This window comes from Etheostoma cragini, chromosome 24, assembly GCF_013103735.1.
Source record: "Etheostoma cragini isolate CJK2018 chromosome 24, CSU_Ecrag_1.0, whole genome shotgun sequence".
Taxonomy (NCBI): Eukaryota; Metazoa; Chordata; class Actinopteri; order Perciformes; family Percidae; genus Etheostoma; species Etheostoma cragini.
This window is the reverse complement of record NC_048430.1, coordinates 11,954,512-11,969,600: the sequence shown is the minus strand read 5'-3', so window position 1 is coordinate 11,969,600 and position 15,089 is coordinate 11,954,512. Positions and strand designations below refer to the sequence as shown.

At 42.4% G+C, this 15,089-nt stretch overlaps 1 protein-coding gene across 4 annotated transcripts in view; it reads left to right on the top strand.

Moving 5' to 3' along the window:
- Nucleotides 1–15,089, top strand: part of LOC117939457 (plakophilin-4-like) — a 43,046-nt gene that overhangs the window by 7,334 nt on the left and 20,623 nt on the right. For 3 of the 4 annotated variants that reach the window (XR_004655585.1, XR_004655586.1, XM_034864822.1), the window contains exons 3-7: nucleotides 6,767–6,879; nucleotides 9,339–9,373; nucleotides 10,302–10,418; nucleotides 11,703–11,857; nucleotides 13,019–13,472. Coding sequence is in view for 1 of the 4 variants with exons in the window: in XM_034864822.1 (XP_034720713.1) it covers nucleotides 6,767–6,879; nucleotides 9,339–9,373; nucleotides 10,302–10,418; nucleotides 11,703–11,857; nucleotides 13,019–13,472 (874 nt within the window). In the remaining 3 variants the exon portion in view is untranslated. The remainder of the gene's footprint in view (nucleotides 1–6,766; nucleotides 6,880–9,338; nucleotides 9,374–10,301; nucleotides 10,419–11,702; nucleotides 11,858–13,018; nucleotides 13,473–15,089) is intronic. The other variant, XR_004655587.1, reaches the window with a different exon arrangement.

Here is a 15,089-nt window from a genome sequence, read left to right as displayed (position 1 = left end):
TGGGCGAATAAAGAGACGTAAAGTGCTTTAATGCATCAATGGGTTACATGTGTTGGCGGAGAGAGCAAGAGAGGCATCAAAGGCACGAGGCTGTTGTGGGTGTAACTAGATTCTCTTTTTTTTCCTCTAATTATTGTTTCTCCCTGTGTTTGTCATTATGTCGTGGACAGATATTTGTAAAATGAAAGGCTTCTCGGAGCAAAAATGGACCTGAAAAATAAGTGTCTGTAGGTGTGAGTGCTCCCTTTTTAAGATGGCGATTGGCAGAACAAATGTACTTAAAGTATTAAAAGTAAAAGTGCTCCATGCAGAAATGCAGTGGCATGAAAAGAAAAGACTCAAGTAAAGTACAAGTACCTCATTGTATGTCATCTACAGATATTAGTAAAAGAAATGCTTCCTGGAGCAGCGAAAAGGGGACTGAAAATGAGTGTCTGAGTGTGAATGCTCCACTTTCAGATGCCGTTTTTATAGCAAGAGCAGGAATGTGTCGCCGCGGCAGAACTAGGCCGAACATTTCACGGATATCACAGATGCAGTCTTGATAAAACCAAACTGCCGGGGCTATGATTAGACACGGCAAGGAGGAGTAAGACGCAGAGGTCCGTGCATGCTGTGTCCCTCGATAAGAAAGAGAAAAACACTTTGTGACACCGCACAATAAGCCACGACGAATGGGCCAGTAGCCTCCAGCTGGTACGCGACATCGCCTGGCACGGCTCCGCATCGACCTGGCAGGGCTGGGCGTGTTTCCAGACGTCGCAAGGCGACCGGTGCAGGGCGCCATGCGGCTCTGTTTGTCCCTCGAGGCGAGGCCCTAACGCAGCGAGGCTGAAACAAGGAGGCCTGTGTGTTCCCCGTCCTGTCTCTGTGCTGCTCTGAAGCAGTGGTGGACGAAGTGTTCAGATCCTTTAAGGAAAAGTACTAACACCACACTGTAAAAATACTCCTCCTCCTACTACAAGTCCTGCGCTGATAATGTTACTTAAGTAAAAGTCTCGGGACATGTTTGCCCAGGTTTTCCTGTTGCAGTTCCCGTTTTAAGAGCCAAGTGTATTAATCTGTTGTCCCGGTATTAGTAAAATGGATATTAATCTTCAGTCATTTGATAGTCAACCGTTTAACTCTACTTAATTCCATTTTGTTCTAAAAGAAATTGCAGCAGCTTTGTTGCAGCGGTCAAATTTGTATTTTTTCGACTGTATTTCACAGGCCCTGAAAGCAACGCCTCTGATTGGTCAAAAATACTCTCCCAGAGCATTGTGGGAAGGTTAAAATGGCTTTAGCATTAAGGCTAACGACAATAAATGACTGAGAATGAATGGGGGTCTTTTGAAAAGATTTCTTTTCTTTGCTTGCTAATTACATTAAATGGAAAAAGCCAAACACTTTTGTTTTTATATTTTCATCCGATAATTATTTTTTGAGAGGGTAACTGCACTCCCTTATGTCTATACTTGTTTATAGGTTTAAGATTTTGTTTATTTCTCCGAGTACATTATGATTTCAGAAGCAGACTTGTAGCCTCTAAAATCAGGCCAGTTTGCTTTGTTTTTGCCACCAGCTGTAACAGCATGCAGAGACAGTCATAGTGCAGGAGACACCAGCAAATAACCAACACGATGAGACCATTAAGTACATTGCTGTCCACCATCTGACTAAAGAGACTGTCAAGGCTCCATGCATCACATGGCCAGAGCTGACCTCAATACAAAAGAGCTTTTATCAAGAGACGTAAACGGATGAAAAGCTGTGTGGATTCAAGTGTCTTTTGTAGTTTTTAAAGGATTGGGATTTGCAGGGCTTACAGCCAACTGTACTAGTAAAAAATGAAATGTAGATAGATGGATGAACTTTAGTATTAGTAATGTTAATGTAATAGTAATGTGTTCCAGTAAAACCCAAATCATATGAAAGTTATTTTGCCAAAGAAGTGCAATGCAATGAAAACACCACATGAACATGTTAAATCTTTTTGGAAATCTGTGTTTGCCTACAGAGATTGCACCAATCATTACTTTTCTTATAGATTATTTATTTCTATAAAAGAAACAGCAACCACAATACTAACCTTACCAACTATTATTATAACAATAATAGATGTATGGTTAATAATAGTTTCTTTGGAGCCTTTTCTGAAGGATCTTCATCAGAACACACTGGATGCTAGTCACAAAGATGCAGTTTCCCTTTTTGGTGAAATGCACTCCGTCTGCCAGAAATAATTTCCTCTCAAAATATCTCAGGATGGGATGTTCAATGACTTCGCCGCCGAAGTTGCCAACAGCCTTTCTCATGCATTTGTTGACGGTCTTCCTGTCGCCATCGAGCCTCCGTGGCGGTCCATTTCTCCACACTTGCCGCTCGTTGATACAGGAATACGCAATCGTCATTGACGGAAACTCTGCATTGAGCCGCATCAACTCCTGCTCCATTATGGATGCCAGTTTCTTGGCAGGCATCATGCCCAGATCGTTACCACCAGCGTGGACAACCAAGATGTCGGGGGGACTCTGTGCGTTTGACAACTCTGCATAAAAACGGGGGAGGACGCCACTCCAGCTCATGCCTCCTTTACCAAACCACTCAACTTTGGCATTAAGTCCAAAGTTCTCCCCAAAGTTCTCAAAAGCTGCTTCCTTGCCTCGTCGGATATAACTTGACCCGATGATCCATATCTTGGTTACTGCTTTTGTCTTATTTTTGTCCTCTTCCTTCCTCTGAAATGTGACGGGGATCATAGTGAATGGGGCCTTGTTAGAGCTACTTGGTATCTCGGTGTCTTTCTCCTCTGAATCTAAGATCATCCTTTCTGGGGAGGAGATCTCTGGCATTCTGTTGTTGCCCTTTGTCTCTTTTTTGTCCTTCATCTGAAATTTTACATGGACCACAGTGGATGGGGCCATTTTAGAGCTACTTGGTAGCTCTGTGTCTTTCTCCTCTGAATCTATGATCATTCTTTGGGGGGAGGAGATCTTTGGGATTATTTTTCTGCCCTTCTTAATTTCCCGGGAATGCCTTTTAATCAGAGGTCTACCTACCCAAGTCTTTCTCCTTGTACTTTTTGGGGAGGAGATCCCCGGGATTCTTTTGTTGTTCTTTGTAATTTCACAGAAAGACCTTTTCATCAATAGTTTACCTGCACAGATTTTCCTCCTCTTCTGTAAGGGGGAGGTGCTATCTGTGATTCTGTTACTCTGTGAAATTTCAGCATAGGCCCTCTTTCTTTCCTCCAAAGGCTTGATGTGGGCAAGCCTAGATTTATACGTGTCAGACAGTGACAGTAGGTGTTGTTGACTTTGAGTCCCAAAGGAGGATCTTTTGGATAACGGGTTTTCTGAGGGTGGCTGCTGGGTTGGCTCATCTGAGCTCAGACTTTGCGGGCAACAGAAGTCTATCAGATGGCTCATTGCAACTAAAGGATGTTGCAACACTTGGCCGGGTGTTATTCTCTGAGTAGGATCCAGCTGCAGCATCTGCTTGACCAGCTCCACAAAGTTCTCCAGGTCCGCCTTATCTCTCACAGTGTCTGCCTCTGACAGACGCCTGTCTGGCTTCTGCTGGACCTTCTTCAGATCATCCAGGGAGCCAAACATGCAGTCGATCCACGGGATGCGTTCATACTCGTGTGGTGTCATGAGTTTCCATATATTTGGCCAAGTCTTCCGGTAAAACTGACTCGTTTTGAGTCCACCACTGAGGAAGTACCCTGGCAGCTGACCCTGAGTTTGCGTTATCTTCCAAATAATCTCATAGTCACAGCTCCCAGGGTAAAGCGGGAAGCCTAGGAACAGCTCGGCAGCAATGCAGCCCAGGGACCACATGTCTATTGCCTCGTTACAGGGGAGACCCAGAATGATCTCTGGAGCCCGGTACCACTGGTGCTGAATACATGAGCCCTTTTCTGCTTTTGAAGCATCGCAGGCGGAGCCAAAGTCAATCAGTTTAATCTTTAATGGCTTCCGTACATGGTCCACCAGCATAATGTTCTCAGGTTTGAGATCGGAATGAGCAATCGTTAAGCTCTTCAGGAGCTGCAGAGCTGTGGCCACCTGATGTAAAATAGGCCGGATGTCTCTCAGGGGAAGTGACAAGGTTGGTCTCATATTCACAAATTCCTTGAGATTCATATCCAGCAGTTCAAATTCCTGACAGAGATGTGCTTTGTAGATGAATGAGCTGTCCCACCTTACAAAGTGCCACGTGTCTGGGTCAAACGCCTTCAGCTTTTGCAGGATAGCATCCTCGTCTTCTGCCTCAGACCCTGAGCATTTCTTTGTTATCCTCACAGCCACCGTCTCATTGGTGGCTGACTTAACACACTTGGCAACTTTCGCAAAAGCTCCTTGTCCAATTAAGTCCAGGACTAAGTAGTCTGAAGACTCGGAAGATAACTGGCTTCCTCTGATGACTTGGAGGTTTGTGTCCAAAAAGGCAGCAGAGCAGGACTTCGCCTCCATGTTATAATGGGAAGCCTGCTGCTTGTAACTCATAGCCACAGGTTAAGGATGTTTTTCCAAACTAATTTGAATGAGACGGTTAGAAATGCCAACAGCTAATCCTGACATGGTTCTGCACACAGAAACAAAGGTCAGTTGACTGATCTGGTGAAGATTCTGGTGTCTGATGTGTTGGCTGTGTTCTAGAATGTTTGGAACTATTGTGTCATATTCCACTGTCATGATGAAGGAGTCAATGAGCATAATGCAGCTCAGATATCGGATAATTTATCTGGTCCTACTTGAACTCTGATCCTACCTCTTCATTGCAACCTTTTGGTTTTTACGAGGTGCTCCAAGCCAAATCTGATCTGAAGGTTTTTTATCTCCAGTAGAAGAACTAATCTCTATTTAAACTAACACGCCCAAACCTCATATCTCATCAATATTCTGGTATACTGGGCATAAACAGGAGGTAGGATGTAGACACTGCCCGTTGCTGGTAGTTGCCATTGTATCATTAGTAGCTTTAGTCTCAGTGAACGAGACGTTGTGACGGACAAGACCCAATCAGGCGGCAAAACGTTGGCGTGAGTGCAGGTGTTGCCATAGGGATCCGAAATCAAGGAGAGAGTTAACTTTTCCTGGTATAGAATTGTGGGATGTTGTCAGAAAACCATAGTACCACTATGGCTCTAGAGTCTGAAGCTTATCACTGTCACTCGACACACACACACACACACACACGCACCATAATTCCTGCTTAAATGTACAATCTATTGACAACTCAACTAACAGAAATTGCCCTCAGTAGTATTTTACTGAACTACTTCACAACAAGGGTTTCCTGGGAAGCGGTGTTTTTTCCAGCCGGGTGTTTTTTGTTGTTGTATTTAGACATTATTTGCAGACAGCTAATTCTCCAGTGGACCAGCTGTGGTTCCTAGAAGATTTATGAAGCAGCTGGGAAGCCTCTAGTTTTATGTAACAGAATAGAAAGGAGGGAGTGCCAAAACAACCGGCTCTCTGACCACAATCGGCAAACATCTGCTCTACTCTCATACTTGTACCAGCTCATAGTGTTTTAAATAAGTAGCGCATGTTGTAGTGTTGTGCATTGGTGGAAGAAGCATTCAGATCCTTTACTTAAGTAAAAGTACAAATGTAACACTGCAAAAAATACTGAAAAGAAAAGACTTAACTACAGTACAAGAACCTCAACATTTACTGTGGATGAAGATGTGAATGTGGGGTTTCACAGGTAACCTAATCTGTAGTCTTAAATTCCCCGAGAACAACAGGTGAGTCATGGTGGACGGAAGGCGAAATGGGTCTTACATTTGAATTTGACTATTGTCAGAAGTCCTACAAAAGTTTAAGTTTGAATTTAAATATTGCAATATTGGCTGTCATCCCCATAGTCTTGCATGTCCAGACCTCCATTCACACTTTGCAGGGGAGACTCTGGCGAGTCCATACAACATTCCGGGATGAGAGAAAAACTTGCTCTTGTTTATTGGCATTTCTTTAAACCAATCACAATCGTCTTGGGCGGTGCTTAGCGCCAGACAGCCACGGTGCCTCTGCAAAATAGTCTCATGAAGGAACTGGTTTTGGTGGAACATGTGTACGTTCAGAAGTAGTTTTAATCGTCAACAGAGAACTCAGATTGGACAGATAGTCTAGCTAGCTGTCTGGATTTACTCTGCAGAGGTCTGAGGACCAGGTAACCATAGTCCTCAGAACTTTTAGAATACCAACAGTTAGAAAACGGAAGGTGACGAACATCCGGCCTTATAATTGAAGTCTACTGGATTTCAGTAGGCAAAGGAGCAATCCCGGAAGTGGAACGTCATCCATATAGACTATCCCCATATAGACCCAAAATGTCAGCCTGCTGCTGTGCATGTTTGTTGGATTGATTCAACTCAGTCTTCCTCTAAACTTACAGAAACGGCACAATAATGAATGGAAGCGCCCCAGGTGCTGTCCTCAGCTGCTCTGCAGCGGGTCCTCAGCTCAGACACAGGTGTGGTGTTTTAAATCTTGAATTTACTTTAGCAGTCTCTCAGCGCGCTCACAGCAGGTGAGTGAATTCAGTCGAGTCATTCAGGACAAATACAAAATGGGTTTAACATCTAATTCTAACTGGCATTAAATAGGGCTTTAAAAGAAGCACAGCTGCGTTGCTAAATGATAGCAACTCACCAGGAGACGTCCCCCAACTCTCGGAAATTGCACTGGTGGTTAACCTGCTACACAGCCTTTAAATTGCAGCGTCCTAGTGGGTGTCGGGTTCCAATGACTGCACATGTGTCTTCTCGTAGGAGCTTCAGTTTGAGCGGCTGACTCGGGAGCTGGAGGAGGAGCGGCAGATCGTGGCGAGCCAGCTGGAGAGGTGCATGCTGGGAGCTGAGTCACCAGCGGGAGACAGTAGCAGGTAGATTTGACGGCATGTTTCTTTGGATTGAATCACAAAGAATGTGTCTTACTCCCCAGTAAGTAAGAGAAAAAGTATTGATACTACACTGAGATTTGGTTGGTTTCACAAATACGCAAAATTGAGTTTGTTATGAACATTTTAATATGATAAATATGGGGATCAGTTCTATGCAAATACCCTAAAAAGGTAAATTTTAGCAAAGTTGTTGCAATAAAAAGCCCTCACAGTTCATAAAAATCACATCTCAGATTGAAATTTACCGTTTATTCAGAAAAAGTGTTCTAAGGTCTACTGGCTCTTCTCTGTAACACTAATTGCACTTTAGATGTTGACTTTTTCGAACATTTCTTAAAAAATGTAAGTCCCGAAATGCACTCAAAACATAATTTGTGTTGTTGTAAGGCTTACAGTTGGCTGTAAGTCACGCGTGGTTGCAGACCGCTCTGTCAAACCACATACTAGTGATGTTGGTCTTCATGAGGAACGATGTTAAGATACTTGACAGTCACATTGGGCTGTCACAACCTGCGTATGTCACTCTGAGCATAAAACAGAAACCTTGGGATCCACAAAACATAAAAAGCTGCATGTCATCCCCCATTACTCTCCCCCTTTCATGTCTATCCACTCTATAATAAAGCCCCAAGAATAATCTTTAAAAAAAGAAATATTCAAATTTTGTTCTAATCCATATCACAATATCCAGTAACCTTTGATTTTGACCATACTCCTGCGGGGAAAAAATAGAGATGGTTTGATACCTTGTTTGCTTCCTGATACCGATTCCGAAACCTGGACTTGTTGATCGGCCGTCACGGAGTACCGATCCGATACCAGTCCGTTATACATTTTATTATATTTTAACAGCTGTATGCTACTATCCCTGTATGGATGTGATATGATTCCTATCTTTGTTGTTAAACTCTTTGTGAACAAATTTTAACTACTTTAAAATGATTTTCTTCAGGGCTAAATTGCGTGGTATTGGATCGGCGCATAAACTCTCCGATACCTATACCAGCATTTTAGACAGTATCCAATACTGGTATCTACACTATAAAAGTCTGCAAAAATACGGGCCTATATATCATCTTAAAGGCTAACTACTGTTTCTTTCAATCTGGACCCTATAGTCCCTGTGTTTTTGTGTCTAAGTGACTGATGGGAACAACAATCTTTGAAATTAGTATTAAACGAGATTGCTGCGGCTGGCAGCGGCAAAACAAGTTACAATGTAAGTTAAAAGGGCAATTGTCCAGCTTGTATTTACCTTCACAAAAGTGATTTGTCATGTGATGTGTCTGACAACATTATGGGAAGTATTTCTAAGTAGGACATCCTTTCTGTTAAAGAGTAAGAACTTTTATTAAACATAAATACATCCGCAAAATTGCGTTTGCTAAAGCCACCAGACTCCATGTAAATAAACAGTAATTTTAGCATCGTAAAATACACTTCATTCTAAGTCGGGATAGAAAGAAAATAAAACTGTGAAAAGTAGTTTGGGCGTCTTTCTACTTTTCCAACAATCAGAACTTTAGTTTTGGTTGCAATAAACACATAGTTTACCAATTTAAATGTGAAAATATGTTGGTTCTATACACGGTAAAAGTATTGTTTTTTTAAATGGAGTCTGGTGGGTTTAGCGCTAGCAACTTCAGAGCTGTTTCTGGTTAAACAGAAAGCTCTTAAAGAATTTTTATAGGACTATCTCCGTAGGGATCCTTTCCATAATGTTATCAGACACTTAGAATATTAATCTGAGCCTGTCTGCGGCCAAACAAGCACACTTGTAAAGGTAAATACAAGCTGGACAATTGCCCTATTGACTTACATTGTAGCTTGTTTCTCTGCTGCCAACTGCAGCGAGCTCACTTAATATTGGACCAATGTCAAAGATTGCTGTTCCCATCAGTCACTTATGGAAAATAGGGTCCAACTACTGTTTTTTTACTGAAAAAAACAGTAGTTACTCTTTAATATGAACGAATTTTCTGTTGGGTTTTTCTGTATTTTAATTTTTGGGGATCAGAGATGTCTAAAACTCAACCGTAAAATGGTACTGGTAATTTTTTGCCAAGATATTATCCGAATTAATGTAAAGTAAAAACATTTTTTGTTCCAGTCATGAGAGGAAATGATTGGCTTCCAGCTGCAGGTGTTTCCTTAGCCCAGAGGTTATATAACATGTCTGATCCCCAGCTGGGATAAACTGACTTTCATCTTTTTATCAATTTGAAAAATAAATTGAAAACCACACAGTAATGGCAGAGGCTTGGGAAGAAATGTTTTTGAGGCAAAAGATTTCTAATATATATTTACGAATGTATTTAACATTTGAAACCCTTTCTTCCTGGATGATTGAATGTAGCATTTGGCCATGATTCCGATTTGATCCGTGTGTCTCTCTGTGCTCTCTCTTCTCCTCCATTTCCTCCTCGTTTCGTCTGCCGAAGCTCATCCGAGAAGTCGTTTGCATGGAGATCCGCAGGTACGATTTCTCACTTTTAACCTTTAGTTTTATTTTTAAAAGCGATTTTTAGGAAGATAAAGTTACAAGAAGGTGGCTGCTTCCACAAGGTATAATATAACATTTTACCATCTTACTGCAAAAAAAAGGTCCTGTTGCTTAACATTAGATCTAATCTATATGATTTCAACCCAAAGAAAGCATTGGGGAAGAAAAACAAAATAATGTTTCTGCCAGAATCTATGGGCTTTGAAATAGACCCATTTATTATTCTGTCAAAGATGTGTCTCCTCTGTTTCCTGGGCCATTCTTCACTGTCGACTTTCCAATAAAACAAAAATACTGTCCTAAAATGCTGTTTTCTTTTGTGTCAACGAATCAATACATTTAATATCTGTGATTACTAGACTCTGTCTGCAAAGGTGATGCTGCAAAAAGGTTGCCATACCGACTTTGTTTTGATATTCTATAGTACCGTATTGTAGGGAAATGTGTCACTTTTCCAACAGTCTACCCAGGTCTAGCTGATTGCTTTTAACTTTAATTTAAAAAAATTAAGTAACTTAACTAATTAATTGACGCAGTACAAGACAGGGGAGGGACAAAACAAAGACAAGGATACATCATGTATTGGAAATTAATCCATGTGTGAACGGTTGAGACACTGAAACTAGACAAGACAAAAGACAGACAAAATGTTGAGGGTGCTGATTGTGTGTGTGTGTGTGTGTGTGTGTGTGTGTGTGTGTGTGTCTGTGTGTGTGAGAGAAGGGGAATGATTTGGGGGAATTGGTACAGGTGAAGTACAATAGATTAAGCAATGAAAAAGGGGCCAAAAACCCACATTGCGTTAGTTTGTAGAAGAAAATAAAAACAAAAAAATACCCCCCCCACTCCTTTACTTTAGCCTTTCTGTATGTTTTTGACCTAAAGGCAGATGTTTCTGCAGGTGGAGAGTCGCAGGGCGGAGTCCTGAAGGGGTCTGGATGTCCGGGACGTCCCCTGGAGGTGGAGGACGGCCTCTACATGCCTGAACCGGACCGCGCCTCCCTGCATGACAGTGAGGGTCTGTTAAATGTACACACCACACGGTGTGCACACACTTTTAAAGCGTGTGTTGGAAGTTTATGAAGTCTTATGTAGAACACTTTACAACTCTTGACTGCACTGACTCGTAGGGTGATGGGTTAAATCGTATGTGGGTGTGGGTGGGTGGGTGTGTGTGTATGGGGGAGGGGGGGGGGTCTAAGCTCTGACAAATATCTGTGTATTAAGAGTTGTTTGTTGCTTTTTCCTACATTTGGGAAGTTTTCTTCAACATTTTCAGAAGTTTATAACTGAGCAGCTTTGTATGAGAGAATTTTAGATAACAGATAATATTCTGTATTTTAACTGTAGCATGACATAATTTCTGTTTTCTTTTTTTTATCACGGGTATGGTATTGGAAGGGGGGTTCAATTCTCGCATGTTTTGTTTTGTTCTGCATGATCAAAAACCTGTTGTTTTTTGGCAGTCTGTCTCCACTTAGCTTTCTGGATTTTATACTTTATAAGCGTCTTGTCAAAAAGAAGCTTCACATATTGTAAATTCACACCTGGGTGCTCTGCGGCACCACCTCCCAGCCCGTCGCTGTTGGACATTAGGCATCTTCACTGGAGCGGTTGACACTTTCAGTCCATCACACTTCCTCCAAGCTTGTGTTAAACCACAGAAACAGAGGCTGATGGAGCGAAGCGTTGATGCAGTCGTGCAGCTGGGAAGTCTCAGAGAAAAACTTTGATGTTTGAGTTTACGGAATTCATGCTCACACACATTTACACTCTGATACGCAGCATCGGGGGCAACTCGGGGGGGCACCTTCAGTGTCTTGCCCAAGGACACTTTGACATGGGACACAGCCATGAAAAACAGAAAAGCCAGAAGCAACCCCTGAAGATTGTTCAACCTTCCTCTTATTACAATACGTCCTAATATCCTCAATACACATATAGCCGCTAACATTAGCTAGGGTGCTAAGGCGTACGACTGGTAGTTGTTGATGCTGTTTAGATGTGCCAAATTGTGATTGTTTAAGTGATTATTAATCTAACTATATAGTTTTACTATTATTATTTATATTGCTAGTAGTTATAATAAAGAGGTGTTTACTTTATAGGCTGTGTGTTTCTGTTATTACATCATCTGGGTCACATGACGCATATATAAGCAAAAGATGTATCCCGGGATTGTTTAAGATAAAATAATAAATAAATAAATGTTTTTAAATTGGACTGAAATAGATGAGGGTTGTTTAGAAACTGGAACAATGACTACGCTGTGTTTGCTCACTTGTTCTGTCTGTCCTCCCAGGCTCCGGAGGCCACTCGGCTCAGATGACCTCGTATTCCGACAGCGGCTACCAGGACAGCAGCGTTAGTTTTTACAGCAACCAAAATGTGGTGCGATCGGAGCCCCGGGCCTCAATATCGAGGAGCCCAAGAGCCGAGGGCCAGGCCTCTGGGCAGGTAGGCCGGATCTCCACTGGGTACCATCATCACACATTTGAATGTTTTGTCATCATTCATCTTCATCCTGCTCCTCATCCCTAGAGTAGGTAGTTAGGGGCTCAATAATTACTGTCATGAGCGATGAAGAACATCAGCCAAAACCCAAATCAGAAGCAAGTCTTACCTTAAGAAATGTTTTAGTGTCATATTATCCTTTCATTGTGGCTAATAATTTTATGCTCTTTGAATGACAGCAGAAACAGGAATGGCAGATAACAGTGAGCCCATTTGAATTTCTCTCCTGATTTATTCCAAACCCAGCAGCCTCGCCGGATGGTGCTTACATGTCTCGGCTCTCAATTTTCCTTCAAGGCGTTCAAGGCCTTTGATGGATTAAGGCGGCACAGATCAGCATCCAGTTGGCTGAGCCTTTAATTGAGGGACATTTTACGTTTGGCAATAATAAGGAGGAAAAGTCAGATCTTTATCACGCAAAATGTAAAACATATTCCGTCAAATCTTTCCCGAATCGTAATATATTCACTACTCGCAGAGCTCAGCCGGCAGTATTATAAATTTAGATGCTTATTCAAAGGCACGCACGTTCACTTACTTGGACAAATGAAAAAGATAATGATGCCATTTTCATCAGACGTGATAAAGCATCAATGCCTCCAAGTGTCACATTACTGGTAACAATTCGCAGCGCAGTGTGCAGAGCCTCATTGATCAGGTATTTATTCAGAACTCAAACCAAAACGTTGAAGTGATTAATTGTCAACAGTGTTATGGATATTACACTTGACATTTTGTTTTGGAACGAAATCGCTTTCCTGCCAAGATTAAAGTCAATCAAAATAAAAAAAAATGAGTTAAATGTCATTTGATAATGACTGTTGGAGGATTTTAAATAACTCCTCTGGTAAAACTTTGCAAAACTGCAACACACACTACCACGAACCATGAAGATGCAGGATGCAAACAAAAAAACGAAACAAGAACACAAAGATATTTGTCAATTTTCTTTATGGCTAAATTATGTGGTACCAGATCGGTGAATAAGTCCAGTACTTTCTGATAACGAAGCCGGCATTTTAAGCAGTATCGGAGGCTTTTCCGATACTGATATCGGTATCGGAACATCTCTAATTAAACTTTTCTCCCATCTCTTCCTCTCAGGTGTCTGGCAGGGTGTTACGCCGGATGGCCTCTCTCCCTTCCAGGAGCCAGTCTCCCGGTTGCGGCACCGCCGGCACGGTCTCCCCCTCCCGCATCTCCCTGCGAACGTCCCAGGGCAGCACCTACGACTCACCCATTCTCTCGGAGCCCAAGCCTCTGGCGGCCGTGTTCCCCGGCACCTTCATCCCGCCCGCCTGCCAGTCGCCAACCTCTCCGACAGACGGCCTCCAGGCCCCAGGTGTTGGGTTGGTAGGAGGCAGGGGTCGCCTGGGCTCCACCCTTTCTCTGGTGGAGGGGAGGTGTTTGACGGGGTCGCCGCTGCGCTCGGGGATGACAGCCGTGCCGCAGCACTACGGCTCAACGCTGCCCCGGCAGAGCCAGCCGCTGGCCTACGGTGCCGACCCGTACGGCCTGTACCAGAGGACCGCGCTGCCCCGTCCCGACAGCCTCATAGGTCAGTCTGACAGATTATTCATAGTTCCCTAATATTAAACTCAAATTAGCGTGGAGAACCTTCACGTAACACCTTCTATGAAGCCTGTCTATAATACATAACACAGTTATAATGCGTCATAACCTGCTTGTTTCTATGTGTCTATATAGCTGTCTTAATGTTATCTGTTAATAAGACATTATAAAGTATTATAATGCCTTATAAGGTCAAATATAATACTCTAAAATAATTGTCTATCATAGCACATTATAACTGTTTCTAATGCATTATAGAGACAGGCGTCATAGAATTTCTTTCCCATCCCATCTGATGACATCACAGATTGATCAGTGAACCCACTGAAGGAGTGGTGACCCCCCCCATTGTGGGAATCACCGCTCTACAGTTTAGAATAAAAAAGGTCAGGTTATTTTACATGTTACACTTTCTAATAGCGCAAAGTTGGGTCTTTAAGAATTGTTTAGGCTCATTTATACTATGAACAATGATATATCATAAGAGCTGTGTCAATACCAATAGATGGAGAAATGCCTAATATCGGCCCGCCGTTATATATCGGCCGGGCTCTAGTCAGTCCCTGTACAGCTCACTGTTCAATAAGCACTGTATATGAGTGAGAGAATGAGGGAACGGTTTCAAACACAGTTAATATCTTATTAAACCCTGAAACCTTCTTTGCTATTGTTCAGTTATCGGCCCTTGCAGCCTGCCATACACAACATTACATTCAATGGCGTGATAAAACCCTCACAGCTACATTAAACATCCATGAGAGAATATATGTGCACACATATCTACATTCTGAACCCCTCGGGATCGTTACATCCTGTGTCCTTGACAGTGTTTTGCTTTGCAATGGCGGTTATGTTACACACCGACATGAAAGACTAATGCATTCATACTGAGTGAGAGGTGCAGCCTTTCTTATTGCCCTTTATTCAGCGCTCTGTCTTTTGATTCAGCGCAATAAGAGAGGTCAATTTGTACTCTGGAGGGTTGTCTGTTCCACTCTAACCAGGTGAAACATCGGGGCAGGAAAAACTCTTTTTGAGGAAAAAGCACTTCACTGCAGAGGTTTCAGCATCGCTCTTGCAATAGAAGATGGTTTGAATGTATTTTTCAGGCTTCAAAGCCACGCTGTGGATCAAATAACCTTTCCTTTGTCCAGGGAAAGTTGACTGACTGGCGTTGATGTAATGTTGTAGCAAACAACACTTCTAGTGAGCAGGAACTCTGCAGAATTGCCCGTATCTTCGTGAAGCAGCCAAAATTGCTAAATAAAGCCGCATGTTGAACAAAATAACTTTCATGCAAACTGCAAGCCCAGCGGGGGATTTTTTTTTTAAATCTCTGAGCGAGCTCATTTCATAGAGATTTTTTGTCAAATTATCTTTCAGCGCTGGCAGATAACGCTGCTCGGTTTTGATAAGATTTTAATTGATGCCTGCCAGTATGAAAAAGAAGGAATGTGTAATCTTTGAAATTATCTCGTTGGGGTATGGATCTGCAGCAGTCTAAAGCAAAACAAGAAAAAGATCATAATGCATGTGTGATTAAAAGGAAATCCACACAGAGACACGTGTGCGCGCACACACATACACACACACACACACACAA